Source organism: Strigops habroptila, chromosome 1 (genome assembly GCF_004027225.2).
Source record: "Strigops habroptila isolate Jane chromosome 1, bStrHab1.2.pri, whole genome shotgun sequence".
In the NCBI taxonomy this organism is placed as follows: Eukaryota; Metazoa; Chordata; class Aves; order Psittaciformes; family Psittacidae; genus Strigops; species Strigops habroptila.
Genome location: NC_044277.2, coordinates 62,352,982 through 62,369,094, shown reverse-complemented (window position 1 = coordinate 62,369,094; position 16,113 = coordinate 62,352,982). Strand labels below are relative to the sequence as shown.

The window sequence follows — 16,113 nt, the reverse complement described above, 5'->3', positions numbered from 1 at the left end:
GGGCTTGTTCAGACTGGAGAAGAGAAGGCTCTGGGGAGACCTTATAGCAGCCTTCTGGTACCTAAAGGGAGCCTACAAGAAATCTGGAGAGGGACTTTTTACAAGGGCAGGTAGTGACAGGACAAGGGCTTTAAGCTGACAGAGTGGAGATTTAGATTAGACATTAGGAAGAAACTCTTTACTATGAGAGTGGTGAGACACTGGAACAAGTTGCCCAGAGAAGTTGTGGATGCCCCATCCCTGTCAGTGTTCAAGGCCAGGCTGGATGGGGCTTGGAGCAACCTGGTCTAGTGGAAGGTGTCCCTGCCCATGGCAGGGGGGTTGAACTAGATGATCTTTAGGTCCCTTCCAACTCAAAACTTTCTGTGATTCTATGCTTATTTCCACATACTGTGTTACCCATTGAAATGCACTTTCATCACTTGTCTCATATTTAGGCTGCAAATCTGAAGAGAGGGGATCACATCTTTTTGTTTTGCTCTGCCCCACTGTTAAGTGCCACCACCTATATTTCAAAAACCTCAGCACTATGGCATCATCATGATCATTACAGTCATAACAGTAGCACTAAGGACTGGAGAAGAGAGTAGATGGTGTTTAGAGGTTACAGGCTTTTCTGTCCAGATTTGTTTGAGAAGAAAAAAATAATAATAAAAAAAGGAATAAGCAAGAACATTAGTTATTTGTTTAAAGGGTAACACAAAGGATGTGTTTTGCACAAAGTTGTGGCCATGCCAAATTTCAAGTCTGGATTTTAGTAATATGCCAATTTACAAAGGAAAAAAGAGGGACCAGGGCCTCTGAAATGTTTCTTTGTGTTTTGCCTGTCCCTGGCAAGAAGAAAGTGAATGTACACATGTGATAAAACAGCAAGTTACTCCTGACCCCATTTATGGCGCTTTTTTTTTCATGGATAAATTCTCTGTAAGTCATCCCAAGTGACTAATGTCAGCTTAAATCATGTCATCTGAATTACTGGGAGAAGGTTCATGTTTAAAAACAAAGGAAAGCAAAAGGGTTATTTGGGTAACTTTTAAAAGTTGTATTAACTGGAAAAGAGACTGCGAGCTTTTTATGAGAATTTCCTATTTCAATGGCCCCATTTTAAACGAGCAGATTAAAAGGTGATCATGAGCTAACGTGATTTACTTTTGAAGGACGGTGCTAAGAAAGTCAGCATTGTTAGAAGCTGAAAAGGAATTCAAGACCAGACAAATCAAAAAGTCTCTCTCGACCAGTTTTTGATTTCTGAAGTCCATGTCTTGGTCATAGCTCCGTTTAACAACCATGCACTTTTGTCTGACTCCCAATTTTCCTTTTCAAGTTTAAACTAAAAAATAACAGGAAGAGTAAGGTCTCTTGCTCTCACACTGAAATTCAAACTGGAGTACCTTTTTCAAGAGCACAGTTTTATCAAGTACTGATTACATAAATCAGTTTGGAAGGAGGAAGTGGAATTACACCAACAAGTTCAAAAAAATTACAGGAAACCAAGTGGGAAAAGGGTTTCCTATGTTATTTCCTTATTCAGAGTGAAGAACAGCACCAATAGGATGTTTTCTAATGTATCATTTTCCAACTCCTTTGGAATGAAACTTGAACTCTAGTTCAAGCCGCTGGGAAACACCTTTTGATGCCAAAATGTGCACATATATCTCTCTGTTCAAAGTAACTCCCAGAAGGCTTAGGATGTGCAGCCGCTTTTAAGGTAACGACGTAATGTTAAATACTATGCTTCAGGTTTGCATTGTATCACATCCTGTATCCTTTACTTAGTTAAAAAGACTGACTTTCATTGCTTTTGATTAAGAAGACTTGGGCTCTACTTGGTATTTAAGTTAATGAAAAAAGCCTCACTGACTTTAATGGGAACTACCAAGAAATAACCAAAATTTCCTATTCACAATAGTGCCCAAACCTGTGATACAGAAGTAAGAAATAATATGTAAAGCACTCAAATGGGTAATAATGTGCCTGTTCTGTGAGATAAAGTGCCTATACCTGATTACGCTGTTGCTTTGCACCAACAATCAATTCCAAGCACAAATACTGCTGCATCAGAAGCTAGACAGCTGAATTACCTCACTAGTCATGTTACTTAAAACTGAACTGGCAAAATTCATCTGCTAAATGGTAGAACAAAAGCATGCCTACAAAACATGGAAGCTCAGTTTGAAAAATAACACTTCAGATGATTATGTAGTTAATGTAATAAAACTAAAATTATTGATACCAGCAGAGAATTATAAAAGCCGCACCACTGAAACTAGCTCTCAGTGTTTTTCTCCATTTCTGAAGACAGACATGATTTTGAAGAAGGTTTTGGGTTTGTTTGGGTGGAAGGTTTGGTTTTGGTTTTGTTTTTTTGTTAGGCTTTTTGGTTTTGGTTGGGTTTTTGTTGGTTTATTTTTTTTTTAATAAAAGACCATATGTCTCTGATTTTAAGATTTTTTTAGGATGCCAGGCATCTGACAGTCTTTGTCTAAAACTTTAAATAAGTAAGTTGTAAGCCTGTCCAGATCCCTCTGCAGAGTCTTCCTACCCTCCAGCACATCAACACTCCCGCCCAATTTGCTGTCATCTGCAAACTTACTTAGGGGGCACTCGATGTCCTTGTCCAGATCATAGATAAAGATAGTAAACAGAACGTACAGTGTTACTGAGTAAGAAACACCAGGACAGTATGATGACTGGCATCGTCAGTGCAGCCATAAAGAAAAACATGAGACAAAACCACAGAAATGTGATTCTTGTGCCCCAAAGCCTTAAGCGTAGAGGACGCATGTGGAAATCTGTCTGTGAACTGGGCAAAAGAGTGCCTCAGAACATCCTGAGAACAACATGAACCTTTCCTGAAAGATTGTGAGCTGCTGGTAAGCACGAAAATGACAAAACAGGCCAGGTCTGGCCTTTATCATTGTTCATCAGTGAGATGGGGCATGAGAGAACCGGGGAGTATCACTCCATTAGCATCTGTTTGGGAGCTGCCTGGATCATCCGGGTTTCTTTTAAATATTGTGACATTTTGGATTTAAAACACTATTTTCACACCTGAAAAGAATTATGTCCAGTACTTCTGGAGACAGAGATACAATAAATCTTCGGCTGCAACCTACAAGAGTGGAACAGAAGACCAACAGACATAACAAAGAAGGAAAGGAAGCCCATCGAGATGTCTTCTTAGCAGCAAGGGTTGAGACAGAAATTTGAACATCAGTGACATCCATAAGGAGCAAAAAAACCTGCAGGAGCAACTGTGAGGTGGTCAGTAAAGTCCAAGTGACAATTTTAGCAGGGTACCACTTAGTATATGGGTGATGATATGTGTGATGGCACAAGAAGGAGTGTCAGTGGTGATGATGGGGCCACTGCCTGACTGCGTGTCATTGAGAAAACAAGTCCAGATAGGGCCTTACTTCCTCTCGACAACAGAGATTTAATTCTTCCAATAGGATAGTATAACACGTGAAAATTACACATGCATTTGGGATGAGGAATTACCTGCGCAGCAGTGTAGACTCTGAGTCTGGACTTGAGACTGTGAGTGCAGCATAGCTGGGGGGAAGAGTAGGAGGTGACTAACAGCCATGAGATGATTATTGCAATTGAGGCTATTGCCTAGATACCCACCAGTGATTCATTCTTATTTTTCCAAGACACCGTTTTATTGTGTTTCTCCACCCCATCACCTCGTAAATTCTCTCTGGATTTATTGACTGCCGATACAATTTATTTTCACAGTTTTCTGGATATGAGTTTGGCCCAGTGTTCCTTAAGTATTCAGTAACAAGCTTCAGAAACCGAATGTGGTCCTTTTCTGCCAGAAAGCATGTGGCACAAGGGTTGCAATGCCACCTGTCTTGGAAAATACTTTAAAGCACAAAGTTAAAAGTCATTACTGTGGCCAAACAGAGTCTGAAGTCTCCAAGGAAAGCAAAAATTGCAAGAATGGGGTATACTCAGAAAGACCATTACTAAAATCGAACTGTCTTCCCTCCAAAGGGAAACAAAGATGGCAAGGAAAGACTCTCTTATCCAGAAGAAGTGATCTTAAAACACTGAAAGAAATTATTTATTTAGATACCTACTGTGTTCCACTAAAAAGTCTTTGATAAACTGGTATCATTGTTTATTCTGTTAATGCTGATGAAAGCTATTTGATTATAGCTGTAAAAAAACTCTATAAAATGTTAAACAAAAAGCACATGTTGTGGCAGAGGCCCTTAGAAATAAAAGACATTTTAAACATACTTTGAAGACAGCCTAATTCCATTGTTTTCTTTCAAGCTGAAAGGGGAAGTACTACATTGTTCCAAGACTCAAGAATCACAGATACGTTATTTACCATAATTAGGTAATTATTAGTAATTAGGGTTCTTCTTGTATCATATTTCTACCTATACATAGAGCAGAGTGATCATACTCACTAGGTGAAAAAAAAAAAAGGCAAAAGACAAAGGCAATTATCCCTGGTTTTCCATTAACATTGTGTTTACAGGCAGTATTATTCATACATATTTTGGCGATTCAGATTATTCTGGTTTGTATTATGGAAAGCATCTAGGAGAGGTTGCACAGTGCGAGGTAATGTCACAAGAAGGAAAGTGCCTTTTGACAGTGGAAAAATGTCTTTTGAGAGCCAGAAAAGTTGCCACGTTTACAAGTCAATGTATAAAGCACAGCAACAACCACCAAGGCTGTTTGCTTCTCCTTGGAAGGAATCACAGATGCAACTATTTAGTTAAATCCCACAGTCCCTGATAACCAGCATGGTGAATTTGGTGGAACAACAAAAAACCCCCATTTTTTCACATGCCTTAGCCACTGAATGAGTGTATGAGCCAAATTCAGGCCCCAGGGAATGCTCCCAGCAAGCCCTAAGGAAAACTCGCCCTCTTGTTCTAGGTCAGACATGCCCATAAATGAAGCCTGGTGAATACATTCATATTAACATGCTCTTAATCATGCCGTTAATGATCCACAATAAGTGTAATCCGGGATAAAATATCTCCCGTATATTCATTGTGAATGTGACTCCTATATACTCTGTAGTTAGCAGACCATTAGCATATTCAGTAATATTAGTCACTTGTAACCTACCTGAAATTATGTATCAGTGTTCTTTCCATGTGCCAGTAGTAGCAGGGCTACTCTTTGAAGATCCTTAATGATTGTTAACTTGTTGGCATGCAATATACACCCAAAAAACTATAGACTAAAGATAGGAGACCCGCATTAAAAATTATATGCTCACCATATACATCCTTTATAGTATGTCCTGTACTCCCTAATCATTGAGAATGGAAATGATTGTGAGGGTGGTGAGGCACTGGAACAGGTTGCCCAGGGAAGCTGTGGATGTCCCATTCCTGGAAGCGTTCAAGGCCGGGTTGGACGGGGCTTGGAGCAACCTGGTCTAGTGGAAGACATCCCTGCCTGTGGCAATGGGTTGGAATGAGATGATCTTTAAGGTGTCTTCCAATCCAAACCATTCTATGATTCTATGATTGCACAGAACACCTGACAGCCAAACATCTCATTTTGGTACTAGTGCTAACTAATCAGGTGACTGTGTTACTTGCTTTGAAATACAAAATTAAAATCTTCTAAAGTAATATGAGGAAGGAAAGCAGGGTGCCAGTTTTTCCATTCCGTATGACTTATGAACAACTTATGATATTGGATCCCATGGTAAATTGCCTTTTTTTCTTGAATAGTATACAGCTTTTATTTGTTAGAGGCTACTATTTCATTTACATTTATATGTACCTCAGAGCTGTTATTAAAACACAGTTTTTCTACCACAAATATTATCCTATCCAAATCAACTATACATATGTACTCTTAATCACAAAGGAATTTCCAACGACCTCAGTGTATAAAAGGCATTATTACATCATGTGTTTGAAATGTAGATGTATCTGGGATGGACTGCTGTGATCTATCTGGTTCAGTAGTTCACAGCAGTATTTATTCTTCCTCCAGATTAATGGGTCCAATTCTCAGTAAAAGTATGGCCCCTTTATCCTGCTGTGCCAATATAAAGTCCCTAAGAAAAATGTTAATGGAAAACCAGGGATAAAAATGCATAGAAGGAATAACTTCTGCACACACAGCTTCCCTCAGAGCACAGACTTGAGGAAGTAGGAGTAATTAAAATATCCCAGAATAATCTAAACTCAGATCAGAAACAAGCAAAGCTCCTGTTGGCACCCTCAAATGTTGCCAAGTAAAATAAACCTCTGCTATCACTCCAAGTGAAAAAGAACTGTAAACTGGCCCGCTGGAGTTCACAAGTAATTTCAAGGATGTAAGGTACAACTGCCAAATGGAGGCTGACCAGGACTATCACAACTGCCAGAAAGCACTCACATGTGTGATTTTTGAATGACCCACACCAAGTTTGACCATTTGTTCAAAGTTGCCACAAAGCATTAAACTGAATATGGCATCAAACTGAATAAGCTAGAGCCAGAAAAGAGAGCATTTTTCCACTCACTTCTAGTAGAAGTCCACCTTCTTGTACAGCAGTCTTGTTAGATATATTGTCTTCTCTTATCGTTTGGCCAACTTGCTTCTTAAAGTGCTTTTCTTGAATGGCTGTTGAAAAGAGTTATTATCAATTTAGGAATCATAATGATTAGGGATTCTAGACTAAAATTCTTATTTAGGCACTTAAGATGCATTGATTTAATTGGGAGTTACTGCCTTTGTCATCCGTTACTAACAGCTACTAACAACTTTCTTTTCCTGTGAGGGAGATAGATACATATTTGGCAGTCCAGATGTTTTTTATACGAAATATCTATCACATTTTTTATTGAACATATTTTTTCCATTAGTGTACTCTACATAAAGCATCAACCAGAACCCACAGGAAAGAAACTAAAGAAAGTTAGCAAGTTGTTTTGTTTATAAAAATATGTATTATGACAATATAAAGAAATGTCTAAATAGCTCAGAAGACAAGGGACTGAAATGAGTTCCTTATTTTCAGTGCTGACCTTCTTGGCATCAGATTATTTTCAGTCTCACTTTACCCTATTCACTTCTACGAGTCTGAGCATGAAAGTAAGATTCAAGGGAATGTTCTTGAACTGTTTCATTTTTAAACAGAGGTTTAAAGTTTGTTTTTCACAGGTCACACTACATGAAATTCATTAAAATCTCTCACTATAGATTAAAATTGCATATATTTTTCCTCATAGTAATGAAAAACTTCATGGGAGTCAAAACTGGTGAGTGCTTCCTGCACGTGGGTGTCATTGCTTGGTCTGAAATGTTTTTTAATACTCCAATTACAGTCTCGATATTGATATATACCACAAAAAATCCCTGAAATACAATCCCATTTCTGGGGATAATGAAAGAATCTCTGAGGAGGCTGACATCACTTGGTACATTGGGCTCCTGCATCACCTAGGGAGCATAACATGAACCTGTCTTTACCATTTGCTCAGTAAAAGTTGAGCCAGCTTCACTCCTGCTGCCCCATCCCAGAGATGGGTCATACAAATACACAGGTAGCAAACAGAGGTTCAGCTTTCTGTTTGTTCTCCTTTCCATGGAGAGAACGAGAGAGGAGAAAATACCAATGAGATTAGCTGGGACATTTGGTACACATTATCCCCTACAGCTAAAGGAGAGCTGGAGCAGCCACAGGCTGAGATGGTTAATAATCCAAAATAGAAGACACAAAGAGGAGTAGTTTACACCAAATCAGAACATGAAGAGGAGACAGCCAGCAATCCTTTAATGCTCCTGAGCTTGCAGCTAAAATTCATGACATTTAATGGGATTTAAATTTTTAGTAAGATGAAATTAAGAAAAAGTTATATATTTTTATATTAAGAAAAAGTTATATTTTTTAAAATAATTTGAATAATATTTGTTGATCTAAATGGAGTCACAAAGGGCTGTGTCTCAATTTAATAGCCTAGTGAGGGACTGTTGCAAGATCCATTAGCATTTCACAACAGATCATGGCAACACAGAACCACACTGACTGAATATTCGTGCTCGTTTTTAGCTTACGTTGTAAATATTTGCCGCCAGTGATAATGTCGGTCATTACCCCAAAGCAATCATCTCAAATGTATAATTAGATGCAATAAATCCCTCCCTTGGGCATGGGAAAACACAGCAGGAAAATCCCAAGCTGCCTAAAACAGATCCCTACCCATGTTTTCCAGTCAAAATAACATTGTGATTTCAGACCTGTAAGCTAGGCTGCTATGAACAGGACACACAGATTCTTCAATCTGCATTTTCATTTTCGCATACCTTTATTAACTAATTGGAAATGGTTGTGGTTTTTGTCCCCATATCAGCCAATCCTTCTGCTACGCCTGTCACTAAGAACAGACATATGGACACTTGTAACAATAACTTTTAAAAACCCAGCCCCTATTCCAGTGCCATCTTCCAGCATTTTCTCCTTCAGAAGGGATGGTTTTGTGATTACTGCCACGGCGGTTTGCAGTCTTTGTGCAGGTTAAAGGACAGACAGGGAGGGGTGCGAGGAAACGAAGGTTTATTTTTTTGATGCACTCTTCTGGCGTTGTGAAAATTCCACCAGTTCAAACTTCATCGTTAGTGGAAACTATTATTCTACCCGACTGAGCGGGCCAGAGCTCCCTGCCTGTTTGTTAGCCTTCAGGCTCACACAAACACAGCAGCAGAAGCACAAGAGATGTTTGTTCCACAGCTCGTCTGGCTACTATAAATTCCATCTCCAAATGGAAAGTATTTTAATGTTATTTTGCCAGCTAGAGTTACCCATATGTTAGGCCACACACATCCGTTTCATAACATACCCTACTCACTGGCCTGGACTGCAGGGAGACCCATTGCACCGTCAAAGACGAATGACACCGCTCATGCCAAGCAGCAAGAGCTCCTCAGAGACAGGGACGTTTGTTTGTTCCTTGCACCTGAGGCAGCAGAGCCGTGCCTCACTGTTCACTCTTGTTCTGCCTCCCTGCACTGGAAACAAGCATTAATCCACCCAGGGCTGGCTGATACTGCAGAAACAGCTCGGGAGAGATACTACTGCTGGTGATAGCCTGTCACCTGGAGAAAGCAGAGCAAGACAGGCAGAAAACCACACAGATCCCCCAGATGAATGAGGAGGAGGAAAACCACATGACAGGGTGAGGAGGGAGAACTGCAAGATGTTACCTGACTAGGCAGAAAAATAGGGAAAAGAAAACAGAGCAGCCTAACTATGCCCCTGTCACCACCAAGAACCTAGAGAGAGAACTGAAGGCAAGTACTGGTTATGACAGGCGGCTTGATAGCAAAGGCCCTAATGCCAGGAGAGCTGTGATCAAGCTTAGATATTACATAAAATGGTGGCCCTCTGGAGCAATGGTAAAGCCTATGATGCTGAAGACAAATGAAAGACTCGAGAATGCAGGAGGGCTGTCTCTAGAAGGCAGGGAGGAGCAAACTGTGGAGAGCTAAAAAATAACAAGCTGCAAACGATGACTCAGTGACCTGAGGGGAAAACTGGCTGCTGGCGTTCCCATATATGCAGAATGGGGCAAGGAAGTAACTGATATTGCAGGCAGTCTGGTGCATGCTGCTGGCTGTAAATAAATAAATAAATAAATTGGAAAGTTTTCATTTTATGGAGCCTTGGACTGCTTTTGATGGGAGAGGCAACTCTTTAGATTATCAGCAATTCAGCATAGAGTGCTCACCTACTAGGTTCAAAACCGGCAATCTGAAGAGATGTGAAGCTGGAACAACAGAGACCTCTTTCTGAGCACTTATCTAGCCTGCACTTCCAGAACACAAAATAAAACAGAAGATGGAGCTGTTCTGCCAAAGAAGATGAATGAGTGAATTGATACCACAGGGTGATAAAAACAACATATACATGTACCACGGCTGACAGTTTTGCAAGTTCATGCGATCTAGTGAGCATGGTGCAATCCCAGCCAACATTAAAAGGCCACAAGTTTGGACACGCTGGGTCCTACAGAAGGACAACACTATGGAAATGTACAGGGCAAGGGGGGAGAGGGCAAGGAGGAGGAGGAAGAGGAGGAAGAAAAAAGTAAAGAAAAATGGCCAGTGCAACTTCCTGGAGGAAAGGTACCAGATCTGAGGCCATTGGTCCAAGTTCTGAGCTAAAAGAGGTGAAAAGAGTGGAAATAAAAAGACAATGTAGAGTTAGAATTGACAGTTAATTGACAGAGGAAAAAATGTCCACAGAAGGGATGGTAAGTTTGGCTGAAGGAGCATGGGACTGTCTCAGGCAGTGCTGCTGAGCTTGTCACAGCTGCACTGTCTCTCCCCAAAGCACTGTAAAAGCCTGAGATTTCTTTTGAGCCTCCAGTTCTGATACGAGCATCGCTATCTGCACTTGCAAACCCCTTGGCTTGAAAACTGAATCTGGAATATTGTAAAGAAGAGAAAAGCTGCCTGACACTTTAAAGTCTATAGGAGCATTATGAAACCAGCCGTTCCCTTTCCCCCAGAAATAACAGAACATTTGTTTGTTGCAGAATACTCTTTTCGTTCAGAGGGATGGAAATTTCAGGACTCGTAAAAATGTACCTTCCAAACCCATGGGATTACATTCTCCAGAGTGTTTCTATACCTCTTCCTGCACAAGCACAACCTTCTTTCTCCAGAAAATAAATGGCAAAATTACCTGCCACACTAAGCTCTGTAACCAACTGATGTGTGGTCAAAGCATAACCCAACCACCCCAGGAGCCTTGCACTGCTCAAGCTACCTGCATCAAGGAGCAGCACAGGCAAGAAATGAGCAGTGAAAGAATGCTGTTTCTTATCTAAACACCTTGCCTGGGTTCATCTGAGGTGTAAGAAGGGGACAGCACTGTCTTCTTCAGACTCACTATGATTCAGGCATATCAGTTTCAAGCCCTTCAATGAGGAGTACCTGTGAGACCATTTCTCTCCAGTGATGCCCAAGGGATAAATTGTTTGGCTGGTTTTTTTACATGGACAGATGAAAATACCTGAATGTAGCTTGCAGGTTCAAAGATACTGCTTTATGCATACAAGTCTTACTTTTAGTAACTGTTACTTGAAAGGAAGTGAAAACAGGGTCTTTCTTCCTGGATCTTTTAGCTGCAGGAAGAGTCAGATATGCGTGTTACCCTGAATGCTAAGAAAACAAAACAAAACAACTAGGAAACACTTGGTGTGAGCCATTCTGCTTAACAAACCCACAGCCATGAACTGAAATGGTCTGTTTCCTCTTGCTGCAGAGAACACTGAGTGACAATAAGGACAGGGCTTATTAGATGCACGCTGAAATTAAACAATATACAACATAAAGAATGGCTATTATACATTGCCAAACAATATGAAAGGGATGTTTGCACTCTGGAATGCAACAACATATAGGTTGCACGAACACTTTGGGAAAGAAATCAGCTCCAAAATGCACCCTCTGAATAGAAGATGTATGGCGCTCAGTCCTGTTGCGGAGGCTACCAGACTGCCAGATGAAATTATGCTAGCAATAATGCAAAGTTATTCTTCCCAACTTAGCGGTTTTCCCAGTCTGCTTCTTCTTAAGGGATGCTTTGAAATCTAACTGCCCTTTGAAGTTTCCCGAGTATAGCATGACATTTATTTAAGGTACAAACCGAACTGTTTGTTTTCCAGATCCTGTCCCCTCTTTCTTTCAGAAGCACTTTGCCCCTTTCCCTCATCCATTTTTCCCCGCGCAAGAGGGGCATCAAAGAGATGCCCCTGCCGGGCAGCTCTCCTCTCCCCACAGCCCTGGCGTGGAGCTGGTGGGGCCACGTCACCCCCCTGAGATCCCAGCCCGTGTCCGGAGGAGCCCTTTTGAAGGGGAGGCGAAGGGGAGGAGAAGTCCCTGCTGCGGAGGAGGCAGACTGCTGACTAACCTCAGCCCCGCTGTCACGCAAGCCTCGCCGCCTGTCAATCTCCCCGCGGCTCTGACAGGGGCCTGGCGCCCGTTCAAACCCTTGCGTGCGAGCAGACGAGCCGCATTACCCTATGAAGTATTTCATAATAACAACAGCTGTTAAATATTGATGACTCCTGGCAAGCGCTGAATGCTTTTCGAGAAGGTTAAGCCTTCGTGTAATGGAACCTAATTCATATATACTGTATCAGATAGCTGGAAGTTGCCTAAAAAAAGCAAAGGGGCTTAAAGGAAAGGATCAGAAAAATAACTCTCGTGCAACAGGGAGAGGGGAGAAAACCCACAGTGTGAAAGGTGAGGAGTGTTTCCCCGGAGTCAAATCCTTTTGCAAAGAGAAAAAATGCTGCTGGAGCGATCATCAGAATGGCTGGTTTCACTATGTTCCACTGGACAGTTTTGTTTCTTTAGGAATTATTGCGGAGGAGATAAACTTTCTAAAACAGCGATCCAGCTGCCACTGCTGTCTGTGTATGTAAAAGTACACATGGAAATTATTTCTATAGAAAAACATAGAAAAGAGGGAGAAAGCTTGCATTCCTGAAGCTTTTCTGCAAACATCAGCCCTGAGAGATCTGGCTTGTTAGAAGATTTAGTGGTGATCAGACAAGATATTAAGGATGAGATCTGAGAGGGTTTCCAGCAGGCAAGAAAGGGGGAAGGGCGAGTCCCTTGCCTTGGGCAAGTCCTGGTGTGCTCTCCTCCAGTTCCCAGCAGAAAACCCCACTCTTCCCCACGCTGCCCTCTAAAACCCATCAGTCCAATCTTTTCCCTCTTCACCTAACTGTTGAGCAAGGTTGTGTCAGGAAGGGAATCAGTTTGGGGTGGGAGTTCATGACCTGCAGACCGAGTCTTTGGGCTGGAGCTGATGTGATTCCAGGGCAGGCAGTACCGAGCAGTACAGCGAAAAGGCAGCATCAGAGTCAGGGTGCGGGTGAAAGAGAAGAAACACAAACTGAGCACTTCTTGGGGAGGTGACCAAGTCCAGGTACTTTTTTCTTGCATGTGAAAAAGAGGTCTGTGTGCCTTTGCGGAGTACAATTTAGGTAAGGCAAGCTGAGAACCTGAAAAAAACTACCTGCTTATGTCCAGTTGTGCTGCAGAGTTCTGTGAAGCTTTACGAAAGTATTTTACCTGTGGGGAACCCACATCTATTGATTGAGTCAGGGTAGGGAATCATGGGAACTTAGGAAGTCCTAGGTTGGAAGGGACCTTTGAAGGTCATCTGGTCTACCCCACCCTCATCAAAACAGAGCTTTCAGTTAGGCAGATTGCTCAGGGTTTTTGTTGTATCCCCAGTGATGGACATTTCACATTCGCTCCAGGAAAGCTTTCATTATTTAATCACAAACAAGATTAATTTTGCAAGATAAGAGCTGCTTGTGGCTTTAGGTGAATGAGCATTAGGATAAGTTCTGGATGGACACTCCCTGCTTCCACAATTCTTGGTCTGTAAAATGTGTAGTGTAACTTAAGAAATATTGAGAATGGTTAAGTGGTTGTCATGAAAAGTGTGGTACATGGAGAATATGTGAATTAAGTTATTACCTATCCTTATAATGGGTTTTGATGGTTTATTCTGTATCTTCACGACTGGCTCACAAGAAACCACACCTGTATGTCATGTTTTTGTGTAGTCTGGAACTGTAATATCTCATTTATCCCATAATTTCTGAGGTAGCACAGATCCAAAGAAAAGATGTGCCTCCATGAGAAAACAAATTGTGTGCTAACTACACAAGCAATAGACTCAAAAGAACTTGTCTAGAAAGCACATTTCCTTTCTGCAGCTTGCTGTTGCAGCCTTTCTCTCTTCATATGACTCAACAGATGATCTCCTCAACAGACAACCCCATGTTGTGCATTGGCAAAGAAGATATATGAGAGTTCTGTTTGCATCACTGTGAGTAAACATTTAAGTTATCAGTCTGATAGACTGTATTGGCTATAAGACTGCCAAAGACATGCAGTCCTCCAAAACTATCCCAAGGTATAAGACTTATTCCAAGTAATTGTCTTCAACTTCATCTTCGTAATTCTATTTGATCACCTGCTAATTTAAATATAATGATTTGATGATGCGAACTTATTGGTTTATAGGTTCAGTCCTGGGGCCTTAATTTCATCCCCGTATTATTCCATTCTTAGTGTAATTAAGCTGTAATACATTAGCTTGTCTGAGTGTGTATTTGCTTGCATACCCTTTTGAATAAATCCGTAAAAGGTAAAAACAAATGGGTTATTCTGTCAAACTACAAAATGGATCACAACCCTGAGTTATCAGCAACTCTGAGTAAGAAATCTGCAAGCCACTTACTCCACTTTCAAATCAATACCCACATCCCTCATCAAAATTAAGATTATTTCAACAAATTCCTTGCCCCTTAAGTCATGAGTTTGTGATTTACATGTTCATTATTCAGAATCAAGTTATACAGCAAAAGTTGAGTGTAGAAAAAATAAATATAAGAGAACTATTCTGTATTTAGAAAACTTGCTCAACATTGGTAAGTTTAAGAGTTAAGGACCTCCTAATATACAGTCAATGTAGTTTTATGCTTGTTTTACTCTAGATTCCATTTTCTTCTGTACTACACTCTGACAGACTGCATGTTAACTCTCTGTATAGCAATTCAGACTTCACCAAACTAATCCACATCAGCCCTAAGTGTACTGCAGTGTGTTCTGACCTGCCGTATCCTGATTGCTTGACTGGGATCTCTGCAAATCCCACTGATCATAATACATATACCTACATATTCAGAGGAAGAGCACATCAAGACACATTGATTCTAGGATCTATGGAGCAGATGACCTATCAAAACAACTTGCAGAGTTTCCCTGTTCTTCTAAGTGTCCTTCATGATGCTTGTTGGCTGAATAGCTGTTTAACTTTTCCCTTGTCCAGATATTTTAGAAAATACAGGGAAAAAAAGAATTTAGTTTCTCTATATTCTTTGAATTCCCAGCACTTTGCCTCTCTATGGTCCAACAATGTAGTTCTCTTGATATGACTCATATTATTTCACTGTCCTGAGGCCATTTTTTCACTGGTTTGATTCTCCTAATAAAAATAATACAATGATGGACATTGGGGTCCACAGCAGAGGCAGCTACCCTTTGAGGAGAGGCTAAAATGCCTGTGACTGTTTACTGAGGAGAGAAGGATGAAGGGAGGTGATACAGAGGTTTACAAAAGTTTAAAGGCGATGCATAAACTGAATGCAGAACTGCTGTTCAGCCAACCCCACAATATGAGGACTTTGAAGCGCTCAGTGACAGCAATACAAGAATGCTTTAAAGCAGACAAAAGACAGCAATTTTGGAGATGAGAATACCAGACTAGATGGACCACTGGTGTGACACAGTAGTGCATTTATTATGTTGTTATATTGTCACTGCAATGCCACGACCTTGTCCACGAAATCTGCTGCAGACAGAAAATAAACAACAGATGAACAAGAGCAGCGTCTGTGACGCGAAACAAAGTATATCACAGAAGTGACAATAAGAAAAATTAGAACCTTATGAGAATGCTTGTATGTGACTAAATCTAAGCATATGATGAGACCAGCTTGTGACTAATCATTGCATCCAAACAAACAAACAAACAAATTTCTTTTATGATAAATAGCCTATTGAAATAAATTTGAGTCTGAAATATTTTTCAGAAACTTAAGTGAGGAGACCAAAATCCATTTCTACTGTAAGGACAGCTAAGAGAAAAGTTGTGTGTGCTCATAGGTAAGAAACTACAGACTACTGGAATCTTCCCCGCTTTAAAAAGGGAGACTATAAGAATTGCATTGTACAGAAGAAATGCAATGAAGTCCTGATGAAAGATTTATCTTGAGACTATCTGAACATTTTTAGTCTTTATTGGCTGCAGAAGATGTGCACCATTTTACTCTCTTCAATTTAGATCTACAGTTTAGAACATTTAGTAGATCAATCCCTGAAGCATGAAATCAAATCAAAGTCCAAACGTGAAAAAACATGCAACCAGGAGTGTATGAGAAAGCATTTCTCCCCCTTCCTGATGAAATCAACCCAGCAATGACTGACTTATGTGATATTTACATGACCTTCGCCAGCCTTTTTGGATTTGATAACCTCTTCTGCAGGCCTATGTTTCAGACTGTTTCTTGAGCTTCCACTCCTCAACTTCTATTGGTTTTATAA

The 16,113-nt window shown here is 40.7% G+C and overlaps 1 protein-coding gene across 1 annotated transcript in view; it reads right to left on the bottom strand.

Annotated features, from left to right (window-relative positions):
- Positions 1-16,113, bottom strand: part of AHRR (aryl-hydrocarbon receptor repressor) — a 64,092-nt gene that overhangs the window by 23,033 nt on the left and 24,946 nt on the right. Inside the window, exon 3 of the mRNA XM_030477607.1 lies at positions 6,500-6,600. Coding sequence (XP_030333467.1) covers positions 6,500-6,600 — 101 coding nt within the window. The remainder of the gene's footprint in view (positions 1-6,499; positions 6,601-16,113) is intronic.